At 38.1% G+C, this 20,353-nt stretch overlaps 1 protein-coding gene across 3 annotated transcripts in view; it reads right to left on the reverse strand.

Annotated features, from left to right (window-relative positions):
- Positions 1 to 593: 593 nt before the first annotated feature.
- The window catches only part of SMYD3 (SET and MYND domain containing 3), a 411,511-nt gene continuing 391,751 nt past the window's right edge, over positions 594 to 20,353 (reverse strand). For all 3 annotated transcript variants that reach the window (XM_070734078.1, XM_070734076.1, XM_070734080.1), the window contains 2 exons: positions 6,309 to 6,417; positions 594 to 1,252 (listed from right to left, as the gene is read on the reverse strand). In XM_070734078.1, the coding sequence (XP_070590179.1) occupies positions 1,151 to 1,252; positions 6,309 to 6,417 (211 nt within the window). In that variant the 3' untranslated portion in view covers positions 594 to 1,150. The remainder of the gene's footprint in view (positions 1,253 to 6,308; positions 6,418 to 20,353) is intronic.

Here is a 20,353-nt window from a genome sequence, read left to right on the forward strand (position 1 = left end):
TTGGCTGATGGACATTCTGAGAATTTTTGTATCTGGGAGCATAATATTACTGCAGTATTAGAAGATGGGAAGAACACAAATAATTTAGGAATAAATGGATTCTGTTGATATATTTATCTCCCTTTCTCACTCTCTCCTCCTTCTCTGATGCTATATTAATATTGTTTCCTGATTGCTTATTTGTACCCTATGACAATCATTAAGTGTTGTACCTCTTGATTCTTGACAAATGTATCTTGTCTTTTTATGTACACTGAGAGCATATGCACCAAAGACAAATTCCCCGTGTGTCCAATCACACTTGGCCAATAAAGAATTCTGTTTTGTTCTGCTCTGCTCACTCTACTCTATTCTATGCTGATACATCACTCAGGACAGAATCACTCAGAACAACTAACAAATTGTGCCATTAGAAGTGTGTATCTCAATTGTATCTGCAGTTTCCATGATTATTAATCTAACAATAAGTATGTTATGCAGCAAACATGCAAGGATTATGGAATGAATGCCTGCTGGGTGACTTCAGTCCATTCACTCTCTCTCAACCACCTAATAAGAGTTGTTGTGGGAAAACAGGAGAAGGAAATATTAGGTATGTTCATCATATTTATTAAAAAAACCCCAATAAAAGTGGGATAAAATAATCTAAAATAAACAAATCACTGCATAATAGAAATGACAATACAGTATAGTACTTTGAAGAGGGAGCAAATTAGGGTAGGACAAAAGGACACTGATGAAACTAAATTCAAATACTTGCAATGTACAGTATTTGGATGTATGATTTTTAATTTATACTCATCTAATAATGCACTTACACAAATTAGCATTTCCTATACTTTCAATTAAAATCAAATTGTTGCTTGGAATTTTCCTGGTGTCTTTCCAACCAACTTCTCAGCAGGAAGCAGTTCCTGCTGGAATAACTGACCGTTGAACATTTTCATTTGTACAATTAAAAAAAGTAATAATGCATAGCTTACATAACAAAACAACCAGACTATTTTTCCTTGCAAAGTTCATATCCAAAGAAATCTACTCTCCATATATGACGATTTTACTGCCATATGTTTGGTTAAGGGAGATACTTCTTTTCTTTGGAGTCTCCTTTTTGCTGTCCTTCTGTTAAGTTATGTCTTGCACATCATCTCTACTTTAATAGCATGCCGGCCTCACACTCTTCTTTAAGTATCATCAGGTCCTGCATGAGGCTATGCTCTATCCCATGAGTCACTTTCATAAGGTCGTAAGTCTGAAATGCAGAAGAAATACAGAAGAAAAGCATTCTGTTATAGCAAACAAATAGGATACTCAGCGTAATATCAAAAACCACACTGCTTCTCTTTCCAAGAATATAACTCATTAGGTAATTGATAAGGAAGTGCAAGTAAAAGCCCAGCACATTCATTTATGTCTAATTTGCATTTGGATTGAACAGCATACCTAACATCAGAGACACATGTAGTGGCATGCAAATATCCCTCTCTTCTGCTCAGTTATGATGAAAGGAGAAGGCAAAGTCCATCCTGCTAATGGGCTCCAAAGCAAAGGCCAGGATATTGAGGAAATTGTTTCGGTTTCTACTTTATCCCTCAATTACATGAAGGCTTCTTAGAGATGCCAAGGAAGGCTACACTTGTGTTATTTACATCACCGATACAATAATGTGCAGGGCAAGCTGGAAGGAACCAGTTCAAATAGCATCTATTTGGAAAGTGATGCCTGTCATTCTGGGGCAGATACATCTAATTTTTGCCCCTTTATAGCAGGGAAGTATTATAGGTGGAATATATATGCTTTGGGGTAAGACTGTAAGAGCTTAATGTCTCAGCCAAGGATTTACTGCATTCTTACAGATTTTCAATAATTTATAATAGTCTTGGCATATTGTGTGATATAAAATTCTTTGAGGCTAGATTTCTTCCTGATTTCCTCAATTTTTCTGTATACTTTGTGGAGGTTTTTTTTTTAAAGGGTCTTACTAGTATCGAAGCATAAAATCTGCCCTTTGTCTATTTTAGGTCACCAAACTAATCTTTTGAGGTTTGAAAAATTATTATTAAAGTATTTTTAACTGTAGGGACTCTTTGAAGGTTACAATTCAGTGTGGCACTTATGATAATAAATACGAGATAAAAAGTAGTTTAATCTCCAGAATGTTGTGGTTAGCTCTTGCCCAGCTCCTGCCCCAAGGACTGTGGATGTGGGGGAGACATCCACATGCTGCAGGCCTGTTTTGGTGGAATCTGCTGATGAAGGCTCCTCTGACCAAGAAGACATGAGTGACAGGGAGGAGGAGCATGTGGCAGACAGCTCAGAAGGAGATCAATTATCTAGCTCCTCTTTGGATTCAGAACAAGAGTTAATGATACAGCCACGCATGCGGAGAGCGATGCGTAGGCAACAACAACTGAGAGATTATTATCAAAGAAAATGAGGCCACCTGTGGTTGGGTGGGGCTGTGGTAATTAGTGAGGGTGCTATAAATAGCAGCGTGTAGGTTTGGCCATTGTGGAGGATTATCTGATCATTGTGTTTCATGACTGCTTTACTGACTTTGACTTTTTGTGTGTGCTGATTTTCCCCCGCTTTGAAACTAAACCAGTGTGTTTCACTTTGTGAAAGAAGGACTGTGAATTGCCTCACAGCTGCAAGCTAAGTATCACAGAACTGATAAGGGACTTGTATAAATTATCAGGTTTTTTGGAGACCAGTGCTCTTTGCTATACTGTACTTCGTTTAAGTGAATTTTCATTATAAAGAACATTGTTTTGAATTTTCAAACGTGTGTGTGTCTGAAATTTGTACCTGTGAATTTTTGGGAGGATTCTACCAGAGAGCCCGACAGAACACAGAAGATGTGCTAGGAATCCATTTCTCTAATCATAGGTAAAACTAGATTGCAACACTGACATGGATGGCTACCTTCCAGGGATGCACTGGCATGATCAGCAACACCACGTCAGATTCAACAATTGCATCAAATGAATTAAATGTGAAAGAAATAACAGTTATGAAATAACATGAAATTAATCAAAACTGTAATTTTTAATTATAACACTTTATCACAGATATTTATACCTCAAAATCAGTAATATTATTATTACTACTATTACCTTGAATCAATCTGTTGAAGCATGGAGGCATCTCCACTGAAGATTATGGACTGAAATCTGTCATGCTGGTCCAGTAAAGATTATCTCACAATAGATACCACTAAACAAGCATTTTTGCTCAAGGTAGCATTGGAATTTCAATCTCGCAATCAGTAGTCTAGCAACTACTTTGGCAATTATTTTAAAAAAAACCCTTGTATCTGTATGTGTACATCTATGCACCTACGTTTGTGTGCGCCCACAAATATACATGTAAGAGCTGTATGGCTTAATGCTGCTATTTCTTAAATGCTTATTTGTAATGGGAGAGAAAATACACCATCTTGAGCGCAGTGAGAGAAAGGCCAGAGGCCTAACAAATGAAGCGTTTAAAAAATCTGATAACAATTGGGTTGAATCTCAGATAAAGCATTATAATAGCTTAGTTGAATTTTAGAAGGTTTTTTTTTTTTACATCCTTAAAACTGGAACTTAAACTACAATATGTGAAACTTTACAAAGAATAAGTCGGGAAATTACATAAGGCAGCTGTCGCAAAGCTATGTAACTCGAGCAAATACATTTTATATATACAGTGACATTTCCAGAAGGTCTTGTACATTTTATAAATCTATCACAAATTTAGAAGAAACTCCAAATAAGAAGCAGCCAGCTGAGACAAGTTCAGGTCGGCATGCAATGACCTTATATATATAGGACACCATTCATGTGCAACCAACATGTTTTATGCCACATAACTAAAATTTTATTTAATTTATTTATTTTGTCCAATATACAATGAGGGTTTTAGTGGGTATATATCTATATACACATATACATGATGAAGGTTATAGAGGAGATACTCATAGTAAAATATATCTAAGAAATAATAGAAAAGAAGATATAGTAATAGAACATATCAATGAAAGAATAGAAGAAGAGATATAGGAATAGAAGAAATTCAATTCAATTCAATTCAATTTATTAGGTTTGTATGCTGCCCCTCTCCAAAGACTATAGGAGATATAGTATAGGAGATATAGGAGAGCAATAGGACAGGGGACGGAAGGCACTCTAGTGCAGTGTTTCCCAACCTTGGCAACTTGAAGATATCTGGACTTCAACTCCCAGAATTCCCCAGCCAGCATTTGCTGGCTGGGGAATTCTGGGAGTTGAAGTCCAAATATCTTCAAGTTGCCAAGGTTGGGAAACACTGCTCTAGTGCACTTGTACTCGCCCCTTACTGTCCTCTTAGGAATCTGGATAGGTCAACCGTAGATAATCTAAGGGTAAAGTGTTGGGGGTTTGGGGATGACACTATGGAGTCCGGTAATGAGTTCCATGCTTCGACAACTCGGTTACTGAAGTCATATTTTACTTCTCTCCCCCCCCACCAGATGTGTTATAGTTTATACAAACTAATAAGATTTAATTACCTATAGTAATTTATTTTTCCAAAGGAAGTTATTTTAAGTACTTTTACAGATTTTGTTTCAGAAGGCCATTGAGCTGAATAAATTGTTAACAAAATAAATAATTATCACTGGGAAACGTGCTGCTTTCATAAACAAGTTAGTTACTAATGTATTTCCTTTCAATAATGATGAGCAGATTATGTATATAGAACGTACCACTATTCTGAATTGGCTTACAAATAATTCATATGAAGAAATTTCCTCCAATCAGATCTTTTAATAGTACACATTCTTTGCAGTGGTCAGCTCAGAATTAAATGCGCTTAACGACTTAATGCAGCTAAATTTTGATTGTCCTCTTTATTTTTTTTCATTGGCATTTCATCCCTAATATTTCAGGTGAGTTTCAGAATTCTTACTAGCTCACGATTCTTTTTAATATCTTATTCTTTTTAATATCTTTGTGAGTGACATAGGGGAAGGTTTGGTAGGGAAGGTTTGCCTATTTGCCGATGACTCTAAAATGTGCAATAGGGTTGATATTCCTGGAGGCGTCTGTAATATGGCAAATGATTTAGTTTTACTAGATAAATGGTCAAAGCAATGGAAACTGCAGTTTAATGTTTCCAAATGTAAAATAATGCACTTGGGGAAAAGGAATCCCCAATCTGAGTATTGTATTGGCAGTTCTGTGCTAGCAAAAACTTCAGAAGAGAAGGATTTAGGGGTAGTGATTTCTGACAGTCTCAAAATGGGTGAACAGTGCAGTCAGGCGGTAGAGAAAGCAAGTAGAATGCTTGGCTGCATAGCTAGAGGTATAACAAGCAGGAAGAGGGAGATTGTGATCCCACTGGTGAGACCACATTTGGAATACTGTGTTCAGTTCTGGAGACCTCATCTACAAAAAGATATTGATAAAATTGAACGGGTCCAAAGATGGATTACAAAAATGGTGGAAGGTCTTAAGCATAGAACGTATCAGGAAAGACTTAATGAACTAAATCTGTATAGTCTGGAGGACAGAAGGGAAATGGGGGACATGATTGAAACATTTAAATATGCTAAAGGGTTAAATAAGGTTTAAGAGAGAAGAGTTTTTAATAGGAAAGTGAACACAAGAACAAGAGGACACAATCTGAGGTTAGTTGGGGGAAAGATTAGAAGTAACATGAGAAAATATTATTTTACTGAAAGAGTAGTAAATGCTTGGAACAAACTTCCAGCAGTCATGGTTGGTAAATCCACAGTAACTGAATTTAAACATGCCTGGGATAAACATACATATCCATCCTAAGATAAAATACAAGAAACAGTATAAGGGCAGACTAGATGGACCATGAGGTCTTTTTCTGCCATCAATCTTCTATGCTTCTGTGCTTGTATGTTTCTATGATCAAAGGAAGCATTTCGACTACTATTTACCTTGCCTTCACTGTTCAATGAGATGCAGAACATGTTCAATATTTAAAAAGGAGAAGCAGATTAAGGTACTGAAACAGTCTCTTGTTCATCCAACTTAATAGCTATTTGCCATTCAAGGTTTGGGGTGATTAATGACACCCCCTCAGATACTGAACAGTAATTACCAACCCCTGCTATTAAAGTAAGTCTCTCCTGGAAACTGTAAGCAACTCACTTTGTAGCCATTGCCTCCGGGCCTGGCATAGACATAAAAAAAGTGGGAGAGTGCTTGCTGAGTGACAGGTGGAAAGTGAGGTGAGCAGGGAGGTTGTAGAAACGCAGTCAAGGAGAAACAATTAGGAGAAAAGAGAATGTAGAACCAGTGAGCAAAACTGACCTGTTTCAGAGTTTCAAGGGCCTGAGAGGACATGTCCTGGTGGAACTGCAATTTGGCCACTCTCATCATCTGGATAGCCCTCAAAGGATGGAAGCCGGGATAATAAAACCTGAAAGAAGGGCAGAAAGAAAATTACATCCATTTGTCAGTTCTCACCTTCACCGTCCCTGCCTCAATGGAGGGCCATTAGAGTAGGACTACAAAGCCACTGTGAATTTTAATGAGGTATTAGGGAGAAATTAGCCAGTGTGGAGGACTGTAGAATACTAAGGGGTTGTTAACTAAATATTATTTTTAGTCTTGGAACAGTTCTTATGTTATCCTGTTAGAAAGTGACAAGGACACTTTCCTGAGACAATGCAAAAGCCAACAAGGAAGCATTCAGTCTTTCAGTTTTTCAGTGTAGGACCTGAATCTTCATATTCCCAGAAGCTGCCTGAGCTTTAATCTTATGAGTTATTTGGGACTTATACTTCCTAATATGTGACTCATAAAATATCCATACAGAAATCTTTATTGGCTGAGTGTGATTGGACACACAAGGAATTTGTCTTGGTGCAAATGCTCTCAGTGTACATAAAAGAAAAGATACATTCATCAGGAATCATAAGGTACCATAGTTAATGATTGTCATAGGGTACAAATAAGCAATCATTTACCCTATGGAAGTCAGTCTTTCCTATCCTGGCATCTTCCAGTCCCAATTTCTGGGAATTATGGCATTGGCCTTGACAGGGTGAGATACATCAGGAAAGATGCTTTCAGTCAAGGAGGGGAATAATGTTCCTGGTGAAAGATGCACTTTTATTAAAATCAATTAATTGGATACCCTGGCTGAAAAGTGTAGAGAATTTGGTTGAAATGGATGATATCTATGGAATGGGTGGGATTGAAATGTTTAGCCAATTTGGGTGTGGTGTGGTGAAAATTAAAGGGGGAAAAACTCTTCATTCTTAAGGTGCAGGCACTGATTTTGACCCTTTAAAACAGAGTGTGCACTCAAGAGAAACATGGACAGGAAATAATTAATCACAGCTTTCTCACTCCTAGTGGACACCATGAGGCCCGAGAAACCTGTTGTAGCAGAAGAGATGGAAGTGAGCTATAAAGTCTCTCTCCTTTCCTCAAATATGATTTCAGTAACTGGATTCCAGAAAGAAATACGTTTTTAGCCTTCTGTACATAGTAGGAACACAATAAAAACCGTAGTGCTATTAGGATTCCTATTGAAAACATGATGACTATTCCTACAGTAGTCATGTCCAATGTCTTTTTAACCATTATTTTTTTTGGCAAAAACAGATGTTTTAGGCAGATTAAATTATTCTGAACAAGCAAAGAATGGCTTTTTCACAGGTGAGAAATATGCATACAAATATATATTTTTTTTTAATGCCATGTTTCCCAAAATGGTCTTCTCCTTGTTTATTCAAATATCCTGTCCTCATAAATGCTACTATTCCCACTCCTCAGAGAAACAAGAATGGCTGACAATCTGGGCCACATAAAGCCACTTGAAGTGACAGCAACTGATGTTAGGAAAGTGCAGAAGAGGTTTCCCGAGTCTGTAAAGATTTAGGATTAAGGTAAATGATACCAGAGGAAGTAGTAACTAATTAAGCAATGTCAGGTAGATAACTAAAGCCAGTCATAGGCATAATGTAAAAACAGGAAATTCAAGAGGTGAAGGTAAAGGAAGAAAGCATGAAATGGAGTGTACAGAGAACATAAATATTTACAAAGGTGTTTTATTGGGCTGATTTATGTACTTGTTTCGTGTATGGGCTTAGTGGCTTTTCATTAGCTTTAAATCTGACACCTAAAATAGCTGATTGGTATTATTTTCTGTAACAATGTCTGTAAAATCACTTGAATATTCTTTGAAGGGGCCTTTTCTAACAATGTCTTTGTAATCTCTGGGAATAGAAATGAGAAGGAATGTCCAGACAGCTGGCTCCTGTTGAACTTCAAAAAGAAGAGAGCATTTCAATTTGTTAATGACATACTTAAGTTCAACTCCCAAAAGACTAGAAACTTAAGGCTATGTCAGAAAGGTAAAAAGAGACTGACATACAAAGGATTAAGGTGCTTTCAAATATATAGTATTTCAGATATGTATTGGGTTCCAGCCAAGTCAGGGTATCTAGATAGAATGAAGGAACATAGTACTGCCACTAGTATAACTGGGGTTATACCAGATACACTCATCCACAGTTCAGCAGAGTCTCTTGCCGTGGCCTGGAATAAGGCTGCGACGGAGGCTCTTGACCACATTGCGCCATTGTGACCTCTCTGTGGCACTAGACCCCAGAGGGCTCCTTGGTTCACTGAGGAACTCTGGGAGTTGAAACACCAGAAGAGATGTCTAGAGAAGCGATGGAGGAAAAGTAAATCCGAATCCGATCGAACACTTGTAAGAGCTCATATTAAGACTTACAAAGTGGTGCTCAAGGCAGCAAAATGCGTGTACCATGCCGCCTTGATTGCATCAGCGGAATCTCGCCTGGATGCTCTGTTAAGGGGGACTTGCTCCCTTCTTAATCAGGGGGGAGCTGGGGAGTAGTGCCAAGGATTTTAACACATTTTTCACTGATAAAATAACCCTGAGGCTGGCGGGAGGGCTCTTCTTTGAAACAGATGACGAGAAGCCATCTAAACCCAAAAAACCCGACAAAACTGCGAAAAAAAGATGGCGATGCGCACAGACCAGCAGACAGCACCAGAGCCGTCAGTCATAAATTACATCACCAGTCCACCACTACTGGTGCACACGTACTGGTTCACACCAGTAGAAACCCACCCCTGGATGGTACCCTGTTTTCAATTCTAAACAGCGGGGGAACACAACGATCGCCACGGAGCAGGGCAAATGTAGGTCCAGGGAAGAGCTGGTGGCACGTGCATGCCCGGCATCGCCACCAGTGCTAGCCTATGTGCTACATGGCCACCACCAGAATGACGCTCCCCACCATTGAGGCTGTGGCCCACCAGTGGGTGAAAGCAGCAAGAAAGAAGACTTTCTTCCTGAATCCCATCAGTGGAAAGTCTTTAACTGATACGATCCAGAACAGGGGTCTCCAACCTTGGCAATTTTAAGACTTGTGGACTTCAACTGGGAATTGAAGTCCACAATTCTTAAAGTAACCACTCCAGAACATACCCTCTTGAGTGGCAATCTGTGGAAGAGACACTTCATATGGTTCCTCTGTTAAGACCTGTCTAGTATGTCTGAACCTCTGGCACAACTCTCATCTTCCTCAGAGCACAAAAGCTCTACAGTCCTGTCAAGGTACTAGGGATGATGATGAGGATGATTTTAGTAGAATTCCGATATTACTACAGCAACTATTGTAAATATCAGGATAATAACAGTATTTCATTGTCTTTCATAGGTAGCAAATCATTTTATACCGCTAGAGCTACATCTATGAACTCTGCCAATTTAAAATGAATAGGTCAGAATAGGAAATAGACTAAAATAAAAGGAACAAACTGGAAAGAAAGCAGTTCAAAGGAAGATGTACTTTAGCAACGATATAACAATAACCTTGGCATTCATTATGTTCTCTGACAGCAAATCAATGCTGGTTGTTACTATAAGTAGCATACATTCAACTCTGTTACATGCCTTCAAAGTGCAATTATTAGACTAACATCAGGAACAGAGATGGCAAAATCTTCAAAGACTATATAATCTTGCAACAAAATTCTTATCTTTCCTTATTTTTCCCCCCAATGTGTGAGTGACACATTTAAGCAAACACAGTGTCAAATGTTGAACACTTTTGGAACATCAAGGGATTGTTTGGCCATAAAGATTACCCAATGAGACAGGATGCGAAGAAAATTATCTGGGATCTATCTGATTTAAATTACAATCATTGAAGTTTGAACACTAAAAAGTAATTACACATTCTTCTCAAAGTTTCCAAAAACAGAGGTTCAGACCTTTTAAATAGTGAATTGGATTCCAGCAACAACAGATATGCAAGGCACCCAAAACATTATTGTACTATTCTTAATGCTGGAATTCATTTTATCTCGTAGGAACATTATATCATATCTACATTTTATTTTTTTATGGCAAGACAAATGAATTCTTTTAAAATTGCAATAGTATTATTTCTAACTTCATAGTTATGATTATTAGTTATTTATTCATTAAATCTATTTTGAACTTTACTAAACAATCAAATGTTATCTTAAAAAATGATCTTTTTAAGGTAGCCATTATTATAGGAATATTAGTTCATGCTGTTTGTATCTATCTGTCTATAAATTTTTTCTACATCTTGTCCATATATACATTCTTGTTCTAAACAAAGTACCATAATTTTCTTTGCCCTTTTTTAATTCAGTAGCTTTTAAATGACAAATATTCTGCCACATTTCTACTATGTTCTGAATTCTGTTAAGACAATTATTAAATTGATCATACAAAACAGAATGAAGTGATATTATTTTACAATAACTTTAATGTTAATTTTGTTGGCATTAATGCCAAAGTGGACTTGTTATAGGTAGTGTTGGGCGAACCTGTTGAAGTTCGGGTTGACCGGGTTCAGCCAAACTTGATGTCAGAGTTCGGGGACCCGAACTCGAACCCCAACACCCCTGACCCGGCAGGAGGTGAAATGCTGGGGGGAGGTCAGGCTCCAGGTCTGGAGTTGCCCCTCCTGCCCCCCACAAGCCAAGTCGGCAGCTTGAGCCTCAGAGCCCTCCCCGCCTCCGCCTCCTGCCCACCGCCCGCTTGAAGCTGCTGAATCCTGAATAGCCGGCCAGCAGAACCTGCCTCTCCACCCCTCTGGCCCGGTGTGAGGCGAAGAGCTGGGCGGAAGGTCAGGCTCCAATCCCCAGGAGCTCAGCAGGGAGAAAGTCCTGATGCTGTGCCTCCCTATCTTTGCAGCCGGCAGGAGAGCCGCAGTGGAACAAGCTACAGGCTCCTAAGCGGGGTCCAGGGTCAGGTGCGGCTCTTACCACCACCACCCCCCGGCAGGGGGAGGCAAGCAAACGGGATTCCCCACCTCCTTTTGCTTGCCCCCCCCCAGTCTGTAGAAAATCGATGCCTCCCCTCCCTCTTTGTGCTCCAAAGGTCCGGATTCCCTCCACCCTTTTAAAGCCCTTCAGGGGCAGAGCCCTCCCCGTCTCTCCCACCGCCTGCTTGAAGCTGCCGGCCAGTATCCTGAATAGCCGGCATATACAGAGCGCCTCACCACCACCACCACCCCGCTGCTGCAATAGTAGCGGGTGTTCGATCGAACGCCGAACCTGAACATGGACGTCTGGAAAAGTCCGGGATTGGGTTCGGTATACCAAACCCGGCCAAGTTCGGCACGGATCCAAACTATGCAAGTTCTGTTCGCCCAGCACTACTTATATGCATTTGTTCTATTTTATATTCTGTGAATCTATTGAAAAGTAAAATATGTAAAATATCAACTAAGATAAACTCTGAATTTGCCATATGGATACTCAGGAAAAAGACCAAGAAATAAATTTATTTTACGATCTTCTGATTAGCTACCAAGGTCATATGGACTGTAACTTCTTCAAGGGGGAATTTTTATTTTGTTTTAATGAATGCACTTCATGTTTGCAATTGAAGCTGAGGTTAATTCCAGGTTGAAGAAAGGAATATGAATTTAAGCTATGCTTTCACATTTAGAAAACAGCATCTATCAGCTTACCACTATAGATGTAATGATATCTTGCAGCTGCTTTGTATTATTGAGTAAGTCAGCCTTCCTCTATCTGATTCATTAATCTTCTAGCTAATGTGATCATTGGTCATGCTTGATACAGATAAAAAGATCAAGAAATCTAGTAATCGTACCTGGAATCTGAGGTTTGTGGGATGTATTAACCTTACAGACTTACATTTTCTAATTACTTGACCAAGAAGCCCCCGAGTTTTGCTTGTAGTAAAAATCCACAGCATGCATCATTGGGGAAAGGAAAATAAAAAAATAATCACATACATCACCACCGACTTGTATAAAATAAAACGAAACGGGAAAATATTAAATTACCTCTGTTCTTCAAATCAAGGCACAAAACATAAAAGAGCAGAGGCTGTCTAGGCAGACATTTTGGTGTTAATCAGATTAGAGCTGGAAAGGATGTTGGAGGTCTTCTAGTCCAACCCCCTGCTCAAGCAGGAGACCCTATACCTGTGATGGCAAACCTATGGCGCATGTGCCACAGGTGGTACGCTGAGCCATATCTGCCGGCATGTGAGCCGTTGCCCTAGTTTAGCTCCAGCTGATTTTTGGCTTGTGCTGAAGCTCTGGGATGGCACTTTTGGCCTCCAGAGGACCTCCAGGGGGATAGGGAAGGCCTCCCCAGGCTCCAAGAAAACCTCTGATGCCTGGGAAGGGTGAAAAATGGGCCTATCGGGCCCCCTGGAAGTCGGGAAACAGGGGAACAGAGGGTGACATGCATGGGGGAGGGGCAGTGAGGGGTCACATGCACATATAGGGTGAGGTGGGGTGGGGAGCAGGAGCACTGAGTTATGGGTGTGGGCACATACACCCATGCGATAGCGCATGGGAGCGCTATACCATTTTAAATAGGTAGCTGGCCAGTCTTTTCTTAAAAACCTCCATGATGAAACACCTACAGTATTCTGAAGGGCAACTGTTCCACTGATTAATTGTCCTGACTGTTAGGAAATTTTTCCTTAAATCCAGATTGCTTCTCTCCTTGATTAGTTACCATCCATTGCTTCTTGTCTTGCCTTCTGGTGGTTTGAAAAATAAGTTGATTCCCTTTTCTTTGTGACAGCTTTTCAAATACTCAAATACTGTTCTCCCAAGCTATGCCTATAACATAATCTGCTTGGAAGCAAAAGTCAGGAATCTTGCTTTTTGTCTATTGTGGTGAGAGTTTTGAAATAAGATTTTTATATACATTGCTTCATACGCTTCCAAGCTTTGCATTTTGGCTGACTTGTCATTTGGGGGTATTGTTGTACTCCTTCCTTTGACACTGGGCGATTAACCAAAAGAGAAATAAGATGCATACTGTACATCTTGATTCTTATCCAACATCAGCCAATAAACATCACAGTCAAGGCATAGGTGATGAAGGTAGTGCTTGTATTTTCTGTGGTGACCCTAATGGGTGGTTTCCAAACTGCAATCTTATAAAGGTAGTCCTTGACTTACAACAGTTTGTTTAGTCACTGTTTAGAGTTACAATGGCACTGAAAAAAAATACCGGTAACTTATGACCCATTTGCAGCATCCCCAAGGTCATGTGATCGAAATCCAGATGCTTTTGGCAACTGATTCATATTTATGATGTTGCAGCATCCTGGGCTCACATCAGCTTTTGTGACCCTCTGAAAAGCTGAATCTAGAGAAAACTAGATTCACTTTACAACCTTCTTACTAATTTAACGCTTGCAGTGATTCACTTAACAACTGTGAAAGGTCATAAAATGGGACAAAACTCACGTAACCAATGTCACATAAATTTTGGATTAAATTGTGATCATAAGTCAAGAACTAACTGTAATTTGTCCACTAGGTTTGCTCTGCAGGGCATATACAAACCCTGCAGGAATTCAAAAATAAATAAAATAAGAGTTGGGGGTTTTTTTTAGATATCATCAAGAATTATACATTGTGTATCTTGATTAAATAATGCATCTAGGTAAGTAACCAATACATTCTTATCAAAAGTTTTACATTTTTACAGTCCAACCTTTTAATGGAAACTTGTAACTTTTATTAAAAGTTTTATTACTGTTAGCTGGATACCCATGCTTCACTATGAAACTATGTGATTGGGCTTGATAAACTGACTATTAAAGGTTGAAAATTAATGAGTAGTTATGATCAGGATTGATACACTGACACTTAAAGCTTGAAAATTTATGTAGAACGTGTAACGCCTTAGCATCAGAACATGTTAATACAGTATAAGGCACCTGGCAGTTGGAACAGAGTTCTTTTCAGATGGGGAGGGGGAGCAGAACATCTAACTCCTTAGCATCGGAGTGTGTTAATATAATACCATATAAGAAATACTAATGATCTGATGGTCCTTTCAAAAAATCATTTCTTAGCAAGCACCTAAAAGCTAAGAGGAACATATGTGTCCATTTTCAAGTTTGTAGACTTTACAGTTCTGGAGATTCATGATGGGTGAGGTTATTCGGCTTTTATATAGAGAGATTATTATAACTACATGATCTCTTATCTTCCACATAATATTCAATTAATGGATACTTCCAGTGCCAACTAATGGACCTTCACTTAGCAACATAGCACAGAGCTTCTAACAATGCTACATTGTCACTCTGGACTCTGAATTCACTCTTAGCACTCTGGATTGGGAGAGATACAGTAACTGTTACTCTATTTTTACAGAAACACAGAAGCTTCCATTGGACAAGAAGTTCAGCTGGTTCATTGTGAGTCAAATACAGATATCAGAGAGTGTCTAATGGATTTTTAACGCTGTGTAAATGAAGCATATGGGAGAAAGCCAAAAAATATATCACTATTTTCCTGAGCCATTTGGTATTGTTTGCTCTACATAAAATAGAAGGCTGTTTATTGTTGATCCAACTAAATAAAAACCAAATTTAAGAACCTTAGAAGGCAGCTTTTCCTACTGCAATTGGTTGATTTCTTCTAATCTTTTTTTCCCTTTCAAGTGGTCTTTCAGAGTGTAAAATTCTTTTTCATTCTTTCTCTCCTCATCTCTTTTCTTTTCTTCCTCTCATATATCTCCTGGCTACCATTTCACTCTTAGTTTAATCTTTCGTTTCCAGATCGTTGTTTTTTTGTCCTTACATAGTAGCTGCCCTGCTGTTCTACTCATTGTGTGCAGGTGCTTGACAAAGTAAAGCTGATAAAACATTTAGTCTCTGCTCAGAGATAGTCTTTCATACATTTAATCTGAAACTTCACAAACAACGTGGAAAGTAGAAAAAGCTGAATCATATTGCACAGATTTATTTAATCAGGAATAAAAATTATGTAGGAATACTTCTCGGGTAAAAGAATTTTTATTTTTCTCCTTGTAGGAATACTTCTAATATGCTAGATTTCTATAGCAACTAATACATATTCTGGAAAATTCTGGAAAGGGATCCGCCATCTTATTAATAACAGAAATGTAACCAGAAGGTTTAGCTCACAGTCTGAACTTTTTCATTAACAATTGTTTTTTTCCCCACACACAACCTTCCACTATGTAATGAAGGGCAGAGAAAGCTCTTTTACTCCTTTTGTTCTATCTTTTAGTTATCTGAAATTTCACTGCTTGATCCTTAATTAAAGAACCTTCACAAAGAAATGCAACGAACGAACAAACAAACAGCTATTCCAAGTAAAAAAAAATGAATTACAATTTCTTGTGGGTATAGGAAATCTGATTATTTTGTAAAAAAAAAAAAGAATCACAGAAAAAAAACATAGATTTTCAACAGATTTCATCAAGGCAGCACATCAATTCGATCTCAGCTTTTGCCGAGGGGGTGTGATCTCAAATCAAGTCTCTTACCTGTGAAGGCGATTAAACAAGTACTGTTTCCCCCCGAAAATAAGACACTGTCTTATATTAATTTTTGCTCCAAAAGTTGTGCTACGTCTTATTTTCGGAGGGTGCCTTATATTTCTCAAATAAGACAAATTCACAGGCAGAAAAGCTGACACCCCCAAAGAAAGTGTACCGTATGGTACACTGATTACGGTACGGTACCTGTCAGTATGGCACACACACACAAACGACGGCACTTATATGGTACAGCAGTATACTCCCGCTATTGCAGTTTCCGGCCACCAGAGGAACTATAGTCTATGCACTGTAGTGGAGACTGTAATGGTGGTGAGACAGCAGCAGACTGTGTCTGCTCTACTGGATGGTACAAAGCGATGGAAGGGGCCAGCAGGGGACGCCACATTATTACGGTACCACTATGAACAGCTTTGAATGGTACCGTATGTTTTTCCACCGTACCGTATGTAAACTTGACTACGCCTTATTTTCAGGGGGTGCCTTATATTAGCAAATTCTACAAAACCTCTGACATGCCTTACTTTCGGGGTACGTCTTATTTTCGGGGAAACAGGGTATATGTAAACTAGTTTAGCATGAGCAAAGATGAGAATTAGAATGAGAAGCAGGCTGCAGGGTCTGTGTTATGCCTTCCTTTTTTGATGCGTGCATCTACTACTTTGCCCAGTATTGATTCATTTTGGAAAAAGAGATATAAATAGTTCGGTGAGCATCTGCATTGAGTGGATTAAAAAAAAAGGCCATTATGTACCCCAATTTAATTGACCCTACAAAATCTATATCTTATAAGGATATTTTACACCCGGACGGACAAATAAAATCTAGAGAAGAATTGGAAATTCAACATATTAAAATTGACTGGTGGACATACAACCAAATCAGATCTAGATACACTAAGGACACAAATGGAGTGGGTATAGAAAAAACCTATAACACACTAGATGAAATTCTCTTGGGTCCAGATAAAAAAATATAACAAAATATAACAAAAATTTATAATTTTCGAAAAATGATAATCCGGAAGAAATAGTAAAAGAACCAATGTTAGCATGGGCCAAAAACATAGGCTGAAACATCCATTTAGCAGAATGGGAGAAAACTTGGAACATTACCAGCAAAATTACTCTGCCTGTGGCCTATAAGGAGAACTTCTATTAAATTTTCTATAGATGATATTTGCCTCCTTCAAGAATCGCTAAAATGTTTCCAAAATACACTCCAGCATGTTGGAAATGCAGTAAAGAATCCGGTTCTTTTTACCACATGTGGTGGACGTGCCCCAAAGTACAACGGATGTGGAAGACCATACACAACTGGCTAACTGAAATTACTGAAAAGGAAATAGAATTTACCCCAGAGGGATTTTTACTTGGCATCTGGGGAAAAAATACCCTAAGCATGTACTATACCTAATTACACACAATTACTGCTACCAGAATAGCTTATGCCCAGATATGGAAAAGCAAAAATATACCCTCAGAACCTCAAATCATAGAAAAAATATACAGATGTGCGGAATTAGACGAGATGACTAGAGATGTTAAGGGAACAAGAGAAAATGAATCAATTAAAATATGGGAGAATTGGCATAAATGGATTCAAAAAAGATACATGATAGAAGAAATGTAAGCCTAAGATTACACTTGTACTGAATCAATTGACTATCTCACTATAAGGTTTACTACGCAATAGGGGTTTATGTTAAAAAATATTATTTTCTCTTCCTCTCTCTTTTTCTTTATTATGAATACATATTAACCATGATTGATGTAAGCTCCATGTTTTCCCATTATTTGTTTTTTATCTATGTGCTATAAAAAACCCCAACAACTAAGAATGTATACCAAAAACGGGTAACGATCTGTAAGATGTATTTTTACTTGTAATAAAAAAAACAAAATAAAACATTAAAAAAAACCAACTGTATGAAAATAGCTTGCTTATATAGAGAGGCAGCCCTCAATTATAGTCAAAAATGAGCCCAAAATTTATGTCAATTAAGTGAGATGTTTGTGAAGGGAGTTTTGCCCCGTTTTACAACCTTTCTTGCCACAGCATAGAAGCATAGAAGACTGATGGCAGAAAAAGACCTCAGGGTCCATCTAGTCTGCCCTTATACTATTTCCTGTATTTTATCATAGACTGGATATATGTTTATCCCAGGCATGTTTAAATTCAATTACTGATTTACCAACCACATCTGCTGGAAGTTTGTTCCAAGCATCTACTACTTTTTCAGTAAAATAATATTTTCTCACATTGCTTCTCATCTTTCCCCCAACTAATTTCAGATTGTGTCTCTTTGTTCTTGTGTTTACTTTCCTATTAAAAACACTTCTCTCCTGAACCTTATTTAACCCTTTAACATATTTAAATGTTTTGATCATGTCCCCCATTTCCCTTCTGTCCTCCAGACTATAAGATTGAGTTCATTAAGTCTTTCCTGATACGTTTTATGCTTAAGACCTTCCACCATTTTTGTAGCCCGTCTTTGGACCCGTTCAATTTTGTCAATATCTTTTTGTAGGTGAGGTCTCCAGCATTCCAAATGTGGTCTCACCAGCGCTCTATACAGCGGGATCACAATCTCCCTCTTGCTTGTTACACCTCTAGCTATGCAGCCAAGCATTCTACTTGCTTTCCCTACCACCTGACCACACTGTTCACCCATTTTGAGATTGTCAGAATCACCGCAGTTGTTAAGTTAGTCAAATGAATCTGGCTTCCCCACTGATTTTGCTTGTCAGAAGTTCGCAAAAGGTGATCACATGACCATGGGACAATGCAACTCATAAACATGTGGCAGTTGCCAAGTGCCTGAATTTCGATCATGTGATCATGGGGATGCTGCAGTGATTGTAAGTGTGAAAGCAGGTCAGAAGTTAATTTTTCAGGGCCACTGTAACTACAAATAGTCACTAAATAAATGGTTGTAAGTTGAGGACCACCTGTATAAAATAAACCTTTGGGCTGCATGATATCCAATGTAACTCATCAAGGCTTCTGCAGTTTCCTCTATAAATCTTTTCCCCCTTCCCCAAAAAACTCAATTTCCTGCCTAGGGAGCTTTTACTTCAAGTTTCTGGAAATCTCATGGGAGGGGGTTCATTTGACCCTCATCTTGCCCTACATACCAGGGCATCCTGATAAGGTAAAGCCAACTGAATCAGAGTTGCTAATTGAAGGGTTCTTACTTGGTGAAGATGCTTGTGAATGAAATGAGATAGGTGGATTGTTAGCAAAATTAGTTAGTGATATATAATAATACTAACAATAACAACAATAATCACAATAATAATTCAGTAAAAGTATATGCTACTCAAATTCAGGTATTGAATTTAGAATATAATAATCATTTAATAATTTTATTTGTATCCTGCTGTTACTCCCAATGTAGCCAAAGCATTACACAGAAGAAAAACACAGTAAAAACAATTGATAATGTACTGCTAAAACAATACAATATGATAAAAGCCCAGCAAAGCTAAAACAACACAAAATAAAAAAAATATTAACAAGGCAGTATTTAGTTACATAACAATAAAGCAATTACATCGGAATTGTATTCCTAATAATTGTATTTCACTCAATTATCCCTCACATCCTGGACATAAACTGTTTCAACTCCTACCCTCAAAACATCACTACAGAGCACTGCACACCAAGACAACTAGACACAAAAACAGATTTTTCCCGAACGCCATCACTCTACTAAACAAATAATTCCCTTAACACTGTCAGACTTTTTACTAAATCGGCACTTCTATTCTACTAGTTTTTCTCATCATTCCTATCATCCTTTTCCTCCCACATAGGACTGTATGACTGTAACTTTATTAATATTGATTGTTTCTTCATTGCTTATTTGACCCCTATGACAATCATTAAGTGTTGTACCACATGATTCTTCACAAATGTATCTTTTTCTTTTATGTACGCTGAGAACATATGCACCAAGACAAATTCCTTGTGTGTCCAATCACACCTGGCCAATAAAAATTCTTTTCTATTCTATTCTATTCTATTCTATGTGCTGAGAGAAATTTGATTGAATGGGAATGACTGCTTTTTATGGCTTGGGTTTTTTAGATTTTATTTTTAATTAATTTTATCTAAAATGTTATACAGTACATTGTTTTATTATATGTTGTAAGCTACCCTGAGTTCTTGGGGAGAGGGATGGCATAAAAGTCAAATAAATAAATAAATGAATGAATGAATGAATGAATGAATGAATGAATAAATAAATAAATAAATAAACAAATAAATAAATAACGCTAATATGGTCACTAATTTTACAGCAGTACCATCCTATAGCAAGTTCATATTGCAATTGTTTATGTGAACCACCATGTTCTAAACTGTTTTGCCAAACTGGACAGAATAAGATTTACCTACTCTTTCCCCAGGAGAGAGCTGCATAAATCCATTATTCACTATGTGTTTTGCATAATCAATGTTACTGAAGAAAAGAAGAGGTGAATAGCTCATGTTTTCAGTGGCTGACAGCTATG

The sequence above is a fragment of the Erythrolamprus reginae genome, chromosome 1 (assembly GCF_031021105.1).
Source record: "Erythrolamprus reginae isolate rEryReg1 chromosome 1, rEryReg1.hap1, whole genome shotgun sequence".
NCBI classification, from domain to species: Eukaryota; Metazoa; Chordata; class Lepidosauria; order Squamata; family Dipsadidae; genus Erythrolamprus; species Erythrolamprus reginae.